General features: G+C 44.7%; 2 protein-coding genes across 12 annotated transcripts in view; one reads left to right on the plus strand and one right to left on the minus strand.

The window, feature by feature from the left end:
- The first annotated feature begins 3,609 nt into the window (after positions 1-3,609).
- LOC117582592 (protein lifeguard 1) lies at positions 3,610-4,545 on the plus strand. Its single transcript, XM_034270448.1, has 3 exons — positions 3,610-3,779; positions 3,839-4,087; positions 4,147-4,545. The coding sequence occupies exons 1-3, from the start codon at positions 3,672-3,674 to the stop codon at positions 4,504-4,506; spliced, it is 717 nt and encodes a 238-aa protein (XP_034126339.1). The 5' UTR covers positions 3,610-3,671; the 3' UTR covers positions 4,507-4,545.
- Positions 4,546-7,370: 2,825 nt separating this feature from the next.
- The window catches only part of LOC117582590 (mitogen-activated protein kinase-binding protein 1), a 70,225-nt gene continuing 65,437 nt past the window's right edge, over positions 7,371-12,158 (minus strand). For 6 of the 11 annotated variants that reach the window (XM_034270441.1, XM_034270439.1, XM_034270438.1 and 3 more), the window contains 8 exons: positions 9,514-12,048; positions 9,160-9,255; positions 8,941-9,086; positions 8,798-8,873; positions 8,662-8,736; positions 8,404-8,595; positions 8,185-8,341; positions 7,371-8,125 (listed from right to left, as the gene is read on the minus strand). In XM_034270441.1, coding sequence (XP_034126332.1) covers positions 7,945-8,125; positions 8,185-8,341; positions 8,404-8,595; positions 8,662-8,736; positions 8,798-8,873; positions 8,941-9,086; positions 9,160-9,255; positions 9,514-12,048 — 3,458 coding nt within the window. In that variant the 3' untranslated portion in view covers positions 7,371-7,944. Of the gene's footprint in view, positions 8,126-8,184; positions 8,342-8,403; positions 8,596-8,661; positions 8,737-8,797; positions 8,874-8,940; positions 9,087-9,159; positions 9,256-9,513; positions 12,049-12,158 lie in introns of those variants that run through there. The other 5 variants (XM_034270445.1, XM_034270444.1, XM_034270443.1 and 2 more) reach the window with 2 other exon arrangements.

The raw sequence follows: 12,158 nt of genomic DNA on the forward strand, positions 1-12,158 counted from the left end.
AGTCCGTACGCACACACAAAAGGAAGCTTGTGCCCAATTTTTGGATGACTTTTGACACCGCCTCGCGGCGTTCTTTTGAACCTCAGCGAGAGAGAGAGAGAGAGAGCGCTCGAAGCTCGAACCTTGTTGGCACTACGATGCGCTCGATGATTCCTATCATAATACTCATCATCATCATCATCATCATGGGCAAGTGTGAGAGGAAGTCGTAGGACAACCCCCAATTGTGGAATGAATGTGAATGGTCCTTCAGTTGTTGTCATGCTGTCCGCTCTCTCTCTCTCTCTCTCTCTCTCTCACTCCTGATTTCCTTTTGATGTTTGCCTTATGCACGCCTAAGCGACCATTCGAGTATCCATCTACCATCTCCATAAGCTCTTCACCCATTCCCCCATCTGTACATCAACAATCGCATTGACACAAAACTGACTTATTTGGCTAATTGAACGACGCGGTTGGCTGCCCCGTCCGCATCATGCAGATCTATTCCGGATAATTCCACTCCGCACTTTTCCCACTTTTCAGCTCGGTTATGCATGACGCCTTGGCCCTCCATTGAGTCCATTCCATCCGCCCAGCCAAATGACATTAATTAAGCTAATTAATATCTATTGATAGCCGGCAAAATGGAAGTTTGCTTTGTCACCAGATGCTAATGCCAATGCTAATGAGTGGTTTATGGCAAGGTGGGAGATTCTGTAGGGGCTATTTTTTGGTAGGTGTGAAGTTATTGGCCAGAATGAGATAATTAAATTGGTTAAGTTCAGCACAGACCTTACTCCAACCGCCTCTCATTTAATCCTATCTTAAGTCTGAATTGTAGAGTGGAATTAACTTATTAACTTTGGTTTTTTTCATACCATTCTAATATGTTAGGCACCCAAAATAATTGTCAGTATAGTAGTAATCCACAACCCACTCTTTTGCAGCATAATATGACTTCAAGAACTTCAATTACTCAACCCCAAATAAGTTTCCCACCATAAGTACCGCCCCCAAACAACCCCAATTAAGTACCCCACAAATATGATTACATCCACCATATTTATGACATTTATTTTCTGATCTAATAAAAACTGTTTACCCGCCATAAACAATTTCCCCAAGGCGCCAACAAAAATCAGACCCATCATAACTATTTCAAACCAAGTCGCCGCCTTTTTTGTTATTTTTGCATATCAATAATTTGTATCGTTTTAAGGGTGCGGCCACGCCCTCAACAACTCAAGCACGCAACAAGGAATAAGGAAAATCAAAATCAAAATAGAGCAAAAGAAGATGTGTCTGAACGAAGCACTCGAGCACCTCGCCCCCGAGCGCAAAACACACACAAAAAATGATAATCCAATTCCATTGTTTAGCAGCAACCGCAGCAGCAGCAGCAGCAGCAGCAGCAGCAGCAGAAATTGCGAGGGGAGAAATGAAAATTGCAGACAACGACTGCGCTTATCACCTACAAAAGCAGAGAACAATGGGTATAGATGGATGCAGAGAGAAGGACGGATGGATGGATGGATGGATGACTGGAGGGGTCTACTCACTCCCCGCTAAGCATCGACACAGCCAGCAGGCAGCAGCCAGCAGTCGCAGTCCCAGTCCAAGTCGAGCGTGAATTTGCAGCGTAATCTCTTCCGGTTATGATTACGCCCTTAAGTGAGGGGATCTTCCCGCGAACGGACAGGACGATGATGCCAAGCAGGGCATTGTCTGGCTTAATGCTGTGACCTATCAGCTTTGTATCTTGGTATCTCTCAGCTCTCGGCTGTACTCTGGCGGTGGCTCTGCCTGTGCTCTGCTCCTTGTGAGCGCAATCTGCTGTGATTATAATTTCTTAAAAAGCTAAAGCTGCATTTTCCTTTCAATTACAAGGCATCACCATCTTAATGGCCATGTAAGTGTATCACTCACTGCTGCTGCCTGCTGGCTGCTGCCGCCTGACAATGTGCTGGCAAAAACACTTAACCCACGCCGAGCCGTGGCCCGAGCTGTTGACAACCGACGACGACGAGCAGCAGAGAACCTTCGCTGTTCGGTAATTGTGTCGTTAATTGTCGAGGTGTCGACACCGCGCTCGCGCTCTCTGAACTATGACACGACTCTATCCTCCTACGCTTCGAATGAGTCCCATATTATCCATGTCCCATGTCCCTCATGTCAATGGCTGGATGCCATTAAAAAAAAAAAAATAGGAAACCACGGGGGCTAAGGATGCGAGCATTATGGCATTCTATATATGAGTATGAGTACTTATAGTTTGGTATCTGTTTCTTTTGTGTGTCTGAAGTATGGGGTAGGATACACTGTGAGAGATTGGAGTGTACAAGTTCTTTCAGTTGCTCTTAGATATCCAAAACTATGTGCAGTTTCTGAATTACGGCTCTAGGGATATTTTATAATACTTCCTCTGATTTATTGGGAAATGAAGAAATCAACCATCAAAAAACATTTCCACTAAAATAAAAATAGTATTTACCTTTAATAGAGGCTCGTGTCGGCTCTTATTTCAACCAAAGCATTGTTGCAGATACAATAAACATATCCGTAATGGTAATCCAAATCGAAATGTAGCAAGTGCAGCTGATGGGAGTCTCAAGTCTCGGGTCAGTCTGGTTGTGTCAGAGCAGTTGCTGGATTTCCCATGGGCCCCGGGCCCATTATGGACCGAGGTGAGAAGATACAAAATGATGACAATATATGATGGGATCTGCATGATGCTTGGCAACACATTGAAATGCATTCAACTCAACGTAACGCGGCTCAATTAGTGCGGTTCAGCGGCTTCCAATGCAGCTTCAGAGCGCTCTCCTCCTTCCTGTTGTTGCCATTGTCGCTTGTCGCCTGTCGCCTGTCGGCCATATACGTCTTGTACCGCCAGTCGTCAGTCGCCCGTGCCGGCTTTATGTCAACTTCTTACACGCTTATTCACACCTGAGTACAAAAAAAGAGCGCCCGCCCCGCTGCCAGTTTGTGCTGCCTGACAAGTTATGAATATGCTGAATATCCGAGTGGTTTGCATGGCCTTTATCTAGCCTCAGAGTTCTCTGCAGCTTCCTTACCCCTCAAGCCAGCTCCTTCTCAGTGTCCTAAAGCGGCATATTGCCGGGCATTGAGGCGTCTCTCATTACGTGGCAAAAATCCGCAACACCGACATTCCATTAATTAGTTTCATGTGCTTTCAAATTGTGACTGCGGCTGTAGATACTTATTCTAGGCGGTTGCTGTCTTGCAGTTGGAAGAGACACTGAGCGAAAAGGCATGGAAAATGTTCCATTACGCCATTAAACTAAAAAAAAAACATTGAATTACAATAGATTGAAGAATTGTTCGAATAAAATAAATATATAGCGACCAGAAGAAGAATCTGTGAAAGGTTTCAAGCCCTATCAAACTAAAGACTGAAAGTCACTGATGTTGAAGTTGTACAAAAATTGGAGCAACTAAATACTTTAAGAGTATGCTGACAGAAAATGTAATAAATCCATCCATCCGTAACATTAAATAATACTCATTCCGTAAGCTCTGATGGCATTTAGTAAGAGTTAATTCCCTCATCGCAACGTAGTCTCTGCCGTTCCAAATAAGTTAACTATTTTTTTGCCGTCACACAATCAAAAATTAAAAAATTCAAAATTAAGAATAAAGTAAATAAAAACAGAGGGGGAGCATTCACGATGGCTTGCTTTGGGAGGAGCAGTACAAATGACATGACATACAACAATGTCTTCGAGGACAAGTCGACGAGGCGCAGCTTTGTAATGAAAGTCTGCACCATAACGGCAGTAAGTTAAAGATTCAACATTCAACATGGATAACTGCACCGTTTCACTGCACCACACAGTTTATGCTGCTTGCCACAACGGGGGTTATGGCGATCTTTGTGACCAATGACGATGCCAAATTGTGGCTGCTCAAACATTGGTATCTGGCCATTGTGGCCTTGTGCATTCAGATGGTAATTCTGATGATGGTGTGCTATTGCCCATTCCTTTTTCGCAAGAAGCCAATCAATTATATATTGCTTACGATATTTGTCGCTGCAGAATCCATAACGTTATCCTTCATAACAATGCGATACTTGCCCTCGCAGGTGAGTCCCCCCGCTCTGGAATAGATGCAATAAATCTCACCTACTGTATTTTTATATAGGTATTAATGGCCTTTGGCTACACGTGTCTCCTGGTGGCTGCTCTGGCCCTGTTCGCTCGCTTCGCTCCCTGCGACTTCACCGGCTGTGGTCCCTATTTGCTGGTGCTATTTCTTGTGATGTTAATCATGGGCATAGTTATGATCTTCTATCGGACGCACGTGATGCTCTGTATATACTGCAGCCTTGGCATATTGGTGTACTCGGTGTATCTGGTGGTGGACATACAGATGATGATTGGCGGTACACACAAGAACCAGTACAGTGAGGAGGACTACGTGCTGGCTTCCCTCTCCATCTACATTGACGTTGTCCATCTGTTTCTCTACATACTCATGTTGATTGGCTTACTGGATAATTAGTGTATATTTTGCCAATAAAAATTGTTTAGTGTATGTAAACAAGAGGCCACTTTGGAAACCTATTTTAGAACCTCACACAGTAGGCAGTGAAAAATGAACAAACTCAATAAAACTGTCAAAAATAGGTACGAATTCCTTTATTCTTTCCGGACTGCCAGTTTTCATCAGTAATTCAGTTTCTGAAAATTTCCTTGGTCATCGCAACCTTTTGAATACTGTAGAAACCCAAAAGGTTTATATAAAAAACAAAACAAAAATTAAATTAAAAAAAAAACAACTACAAGCAATCATGTGCGAGATGCAGAAGCTATTTGACGGACTTTTCAAGACCATGTCCAGTGCAAGGGCTAACAGACGCAGCGAAACGATGAAGTTAGCCAACGAGTTACGCTGCTGTAACTGCTGCCACGGAAAACGAATAATCATCGCGGCAGAGTCTGTTAAGAAGCCGGCCTCAGTGCCTCAGAAGTTCGAAAAGAAAGTTGTCTTCTTCTGTGTGGCACTACTGGGATTGATACCCATCGCCACGGTATATCTGGCCCGACATTACAACCACTTACAAACCCATGGCAGCGGGGCCTGTGCCTCATCGCTTTTCTACACGTCTACGGATTGCAAAGTGATCTTTTGAGAGGACCTGCGATCCTGCATTCAAATTGGATTGCAATTTGTAACATTTTAATAAATTTGTTAATTGGAGATATAATTGGTGGAAGGAATTGTACAAATATTTAGTCTCTGAAAGTTCACTCTTGCATTGAAACGAAATCCCCATCAGGTGCCACAAATCCTCCACTTTAAATCAATCATTTAATTCCACGGCCATCTCTGTTAAGTGGACTACAAAACAAGTGCCGTGGGTGTCCTTTTGCTTTAAATGGAGAGAGTGAGTGGATGTGGCAGGACATTCGTTGGCATTCGTTGGCAAGGGCGTGGCGTGTCTGTCTGGCATTTATAGAAAACATTTCGTGTACAAGTTTTTCCCTCGCCTCATGATTGGGCGCTGCCATAAATTATTCATAAACATAAATGCCAGAAAGAGACCAAAACTGATGGGTAGAGTGAGTGAGAGAGAAAATGAGGAAAGCAGAGTTGCAATGTTACGTGGGGTTGGGAGTTGGCAGTCATCGACCTATCCATCATTGAACATGGGCCACACAGTCTGATTGAGTTATCAAGCAGAACATGTAGCATGAGTTTACCCACATTCCATCTACGCTCTTGCCTCTTGGCAACAACCCATCCTCCACGTATTGGCCAAGTTGTTGGCCTGGCTCAATATTGACACAAGTTAATTGAAGCCCAACGGCTGGCAAAAGTATCAATGGCAAATGGCGGACGCCTGGTCCGGGTTCAACGCTGAACTGAACAACCGCGCAGGGCACTTTTGCCTGCTCACATTGTGAGCCACCACCCACCCATCCACCCTCAGCTTGGGTGTGCACACAATGCCCACCCATTCTGTGCATGGTGTGGAATGGGGACGTACGACCTAATCCATCCGTGCAAAGTTTAGAGCGTGCAGGCACCGGCCAGTCTATTGAGTCTCACATGTGGAGCGTGTCGATTTCATCACCTGCTGGGCCGGTCATCTTTTTGATAGCTTTAATGGGTCCTGATTGCCACGGGACCCAGGCGTTTTCTAAAGGTAATTTTAAAACGAATATAATTGGGTCTATCAAAAGGAGTTCACAGAAGGGTACCACGCTTTTTGCCTTTTGATTGGAAGGTTTTAAAACGAAGCATTTGGATTTATGGAGAAGAGATTTTCCCATAAGGGCTTCGATCTTGTTGTTGATTTCTTTTCTTTTTAAGAATTATTTCTCTCGATTCCTTTTCTTTCAGCAAGTCATTCGATGCTTTGTTTTTTTTCTTCCGGTAAACGTTGAATTATGTTTTATTATTAATCGGATTTCAATGCTCTTAAACGTAAAAACAATACACGATCCTTGGCAGTTAGTTAGTTGTATTAATCAAATGTGTACTTTGATATTATTTGGTGTTGGCCGCTACCCATCCTATGCTAATATATATATTTGTTTATATACACGTTACGTGTCGATCCAGCAGCCATATGCGGACTGCATATGGCCAGATCTATCCCCGGGTTAAGACTCCTTTCCGTCCCAATCAACTTGGTTGCAGAATCGAAAATATGATTTAGCACAAAGTCAAAATGGGCCAAAAGGTTTAGTGGTTAACAAGAGAGAGAGAGAGAGAGAGATAGAGAGTGGCAGAGAGGGGAGTTGTTGAAGAAGAAAAGCAATTTTTAATGTTTTCAAAAATTATGCATTATGTATTATTTTTCGTTTTTCGTTTTTGAATTAGTTTGTTGTTGATTTCTTTTTTTGTTGGTTTTTTTGTTTTGCTTGTTTGTTGTTTGTTGGTTTTAGGTTTAGTTTTTGAGTTTAGCAGATAGCATAATTAATCGTAAGTGTCGGTTTGTTCTAATTTAAGTTAATTTTAATACATTTCGTTTAGTTGTAAATTATTGTAATGTAAATTTTAGGACTAATAGAAGTTCATGTCGTATGTTTGTATATATTATAGTATATGCATATATTTATAGGTATTGTTATAATTGTTGTAAATACAATCGAATAATTAACTATTACAGCATAATTACAGAACAAAGTGCTTGGAAATCGTTCAATGGAAATTTCGCTTAAATGTTTTCAAACTGCTTCGGCTGCAGGGTTCTGTCACATAAGCATTACTCTGATAATCGTGTGGCATAAGTGTATAATGTTTGGAGTAGGCATACAATACAATACAATACATAGTTTATTTATGGATAATTGAAATTTTGGAATATCGTTAAAATTTGACACAAAATTCTAGCCATTATGGATGTATGTTTCCTTTGACTAATCCACACAAAACACAATATCCAAAGGGTATACAACAGAACCAAAAAAAATAATGGATTACAAATACACAAAATCATATACAAAGAAGGCATATGTAAGCGCACTTTATAACAATTCGGTACCACTGCAGTACATACGATATTCATTCGCTGTTATTCATTGTCAACATTCTCGCCTTAAACTCAAATAACACTTAACACATACGAAAAACTTGTTCATTAAACTTAACATTTATAGAATTGAATTCCAAGCTAAACGGACTTCTTTTTGTTGCCATATAAATTAGTGTTTAAAATTGAAATGCACACACGGGCACACAAAACTGAAACAGAATTCTTATCGGATCTAATAACTAAGCAAAAGTGTACATTAATTAATTGTTAATTTGAATTAATTACACATTAGTTGGTTGGTTTTGCATTTACTTTTGCTTGTGTGTAAGTGTGTTTGTTTGCCTTCTGCCAGAGTGTTTTATTTAGTTAAATAAATATCCTTTTTAGTTAGTTGTATCTTCCGCGCAGTTCTTTTTCGGATCTGCCTTCGATTAGTCTAGCCTAAGCTCTACACACTAGGAGTTATTCTCACAGTCATCGGGTTTGTGCTTCGTGCGTAAATTGCTCAATAGATCGGCACAGTTATTGACCATCATCAGATAGTCTCCATTCTCAGCTGTCAGCTGCTCGTAATTGGTTCCTCCACCAACTCCTCCCAATCCCACTCCTCCACCATTATTTGTCTTTTCAGTTTGTCTAGATAAAGAAGGTGGGAATTAGCATGAATTATGATGCATTTTCTTTGGCTACTCTACCTATTTGTGGGAATGCTGCTAAGCATATTCCTGGACATGATCAATGCATTCTCCAGTTCCTTCAACAGCAGAGAATTCTTCAAGTTGGCATGCAGCTGCATGGCTGCCTGCGTTGTCGTATAAAGTTTATTGATCACATTGTGCACCTGGGCTTCAGCTACAAGAAAAAAGTAATTATTTTTTAGGTTTTATTTCACATTTTAATGTGGCTTTACTTACGATCTGCTCCTTCATATTCGTCTGCTGTCGCTACTCCACTTCTTTGCTTGTTGGCGACGGGACTGCCGTTGTTGATCAATTTGCTCTTGTGATCAAAGGCCAAGTTACGCGGTCGTGGCGGCACTATGGGCTTATTGTTCACGGTGCTATTGGGCGTTTCCTCGGAGCTGGAATCGTCTTGCATGGGTGTGGCTGGAACGGTTATTGAGTGTGATAAGTTTAATATATTTTATACAAATGAACGAGAGTATTGCTAACCACTGCTAAAGTTTGGCGTCTTGCGACGATTGTTGTTGGCATTGTTTATCTTGTTGCTGTACTGTCGATTGGCAGCTGAAAAATAAAACATAATACTTAATATCTATGTTGATCTGTTTGATTTCCAAAGACTTACCTATGGGTCCATTGCTGCGCCCCTGTCCATTGCTGGCACTGCGCAACCGATTGCTGTCTTCTGGCTCCGAGTCGCTCTGTAAAGTTCCCAATAAATTCATAATTATTATTTCATATCATATTATTATTATAATCTCAACTTACACCCTGATTGAGCACATTCATGGAGTTGCTGGAGGCACCCAGCCCTGTTTTTCCCTGCAGACTGTTGCGTTTGCTGGCCGATCTGTTTACATTGCCATTGCGATGCTGAACCTGAGGCTTTTGCGGTGTGCCATTTGATTTGCTTGCTGTTAGGAAGAAGGTTGAGGATATCACAGATTAGTTTTGGGTTAGTTTTGTTACTCTTTCGAGTCTTCTTACGCTTGCCAAAGTTGCCCATGTGCAGGTCACTCAGCGAGCAGGCTCGGCGTATGGATGACTCCTCGATGGGCATGGGATTGAGCGTTTTGGGATTACCTGCAAATGGTTTTCGGAAGACAAGCGATTAGTTGGTTGGATCACACATGCCAAGGGTGTTATCGGTTATCTGTCTGTGCACGTTCATCGTATGGAGAGTGGGTGGTTGGGGTTGGGTCAAAAAGGAACACAAAACTAGGCATAAACGGGTGCAAAAAAATGGGGAAAATATGAAGGTGGGGTGTGCTGTGGGTGGGTGGAAACTGAAGAGGCGATTCTATGGTACACAACAACCAAGACGGAATTGGGGTCTCAAACCTTGCTCCGTCATAAAAACACCATCATCAGGATGATCATCATCATCCGCATCATCATCTTCATCATCGATATCCATGGGATTGTTGTCTGGTTCATCGTCGGCAACGACCTCTTTGGCCAGTTCCACATCATTGCCATTGCCATTCCCATTGCCACCCAAATGATAGGCAAAGTCCGCACTTTCCAGGACATCCGGCAGGCTGCAATTCCTGCGCATATTCCTCGCATAGGCACACAAATCGGCATCTTGCGAGGCCTGATCCTCCAGCAGATCCTCGTCTGGTGGCTCTCCCCTGGCCAACATATCAAAGTTCATGGTGAGACTCTTCACGTAGCCCTTCTCCTTGGAGTTGCAATTAAAGGGACGCATTCGCGACTCGGTGGCCAGGCGTATCTGCTCCATTTTGCGCTCCTCCATGGCAATGAGTTTTTCGATTATGTCGATCTTCTTGGCTATGTTCTGGCACTGATGGCTGGTGGAATTGCCGCCGCCACTCTCCCCGCTTCGCTCTGCATTGTCCATGTTCTTGCGATACTTTTCACGCTCCTGCTGAATCTCATCTACCACCGCCTGCAGCTGTGGCTTCGTGTACAGCTTGAGGCTCTGCATGTGTTCGAGGTTCTCGGGTGCATTTCCATTCTCCGCAAAGTACATCTCAAAGCTACGCTCTCCATAATCACTGGGCAGGCTACCCACCTCCAGTTCGGGCACATCCTCATCCTCATGGTTGTTCTTGGCGTTTCTCTTCGCACTCGGCGTATACTTGATCTGTGAGACCGTATTGAAGCGCACACTGATCTTGGGCCTGCCCATTCGCTGCTTCATGCTGGTTGCCCGCCGACTGCTTTCGCTCGTATCGAAGCGAGAGACCTTCTTCAGGCAACTCTGTGTGCCGGCCAGAGCTCCACTGCTCACCGAACTCCTCATGGCCGGTCGCCTCTGCTGATGCTCTCGCTGCTTCTCCCGCTCGAACTTTTGCAGATTGTGCTCAAACTGCTGCACCACACTGGCCGTCCTGGACTGTGCTTTCTTCCTTTGTGCCTGCTGCTGTTGCTGCTGCTTCTCCAAGCAGCTTAAAGTGCTCATCAGATTCTGTGGCTTGGCCGGCACTGGCGGCTTGGGCTTCAGAGGTTTCCGCACAAACAGCGGCTCTCGGGTCTGCATGGGATTGGAGTTGCGCTGCTGTCGCTGCTGGGCAAAGTCTGTGCTCAGCGATTTGTTCACACCGGAATTATATTGCTTGTTCTTGGAGCGCATTGTGGGTATGTTATCCATGGTCGGACCCTGTGCTATCCTCGGATATGTTTTGGAGTTGGGCAGCGGCTTCAGTGGCTCCAGATTGTAGCCTGTCACATCAAAGCTGTCGTAGGTGGCCGTTGTCGTTGTGGTTCTGGCCGCTGCCGCCTGCCTCATGTAGTAGTCAAAGCTGCCATAGGCATTGGGACTGTTTCCATACGACTTGGACACGGGTCCGTGGATGATGAAGTTCCGTATGCCCGCATGCCGCTGCATGGCCGCCGCCTGCATTGGGCGCTGCTCGAGCAGAGCCTGCTCCAGCGGCGCACTCTTGCAGTCGCTCTCGTCCGAGAGGACACTCTCCAGGCTGTTGCAGTAGCTGCCGCCATCGGACAGCAGCGACTCCTGGCTCTGCTCGTGCGGCATCTGCCCGGAGCTGCTGAGGAAGAAACTGGCGCTGGAGTGACGCTGCGTCTCCAGGAAGCGAGCCTCCTCCAAACGCTGCTCGCGAGCCGCAAACTGTTCCGGCTGCAGAATGTCCGAGAGGGAAACCTTTCGCTCACACTGATAGATCTCCCGATACACATAGGTGCACTGCTGGGTGCGTGTGGGCGTGGACTCTCCCGTGGAACCCAGTCCCCGCAGATTTGCCGGCATCGAGTAGGAGACGGGCAGTCCACCTCCCCCGCCCATTGGCATCTCGTCCAGATCCCCGTACTTTCGCGTGATCTCATCGATCATCTTCTCGGTGTCTGCATGGATCATGTCCAATATTGTTCGAGCATCATCTGCGTACACTGAATGTCGCTTGGGCTCTGCCGTCATCATTCCACCGCGCTCTGATTCCGCGGACCACTCCACCTCCTCGTGCACTGGCGACACGGGACAGGACTTGTAGTGCTTCAGGATGCTGGGCGTGCGTCGATTGTTACCTGCCGGATTCCGCTTGACACCCTGCCTCGCGGGCGCAGTCTGCGTCTGCATTCGCATTGAATGGGCAGATCCACCTCCTCCAAAGGGCACTCCTGGTGGCGGATGAATCTGATGCACACCCACATGATGCGGATACGGGGGATAGTGCTGTTGCACTTGCCGCATGGTCTGGAAATTCTGCTGCAGCTTGGATTTCGGCGCGGCACAGTTGAAGAATTGCTGCGAGCTGCCAAAATGTGTTTGCTGTTGGTACGCGTGATGTTGAGATCGTTGAGGTTGTTGTTGAATAATACTGGGTGGTGGTGTATTGGCATTTGTTGGTGAATCGGAGGAGCTAATATACTGCGAAGTTTCGTGGGAAGCAACTAATTGGGTTAGTCAACGTTTCATATAATATTTTAAGGGCAGGAATTTGGTTTTAATATTTCAACAATTTTTACCACATTGGGAGAGCACAAAAATGAGAGCAATATTT

The sequence above is a fragment of the Drosophila guanche genome, unplaced genomic scaffold (genome assembly GCF_900245975.1).
Source record: "Drosophila guanche unplaced genomic scaffold, DGUA_6, whole genome shotgun sequence".
Lineage (NCBI taxonomy): Eukaryota > Metazoa > Arthropoda > Insecta > Diptera > Drosophilidae > Drosophila > Drosophila guanche.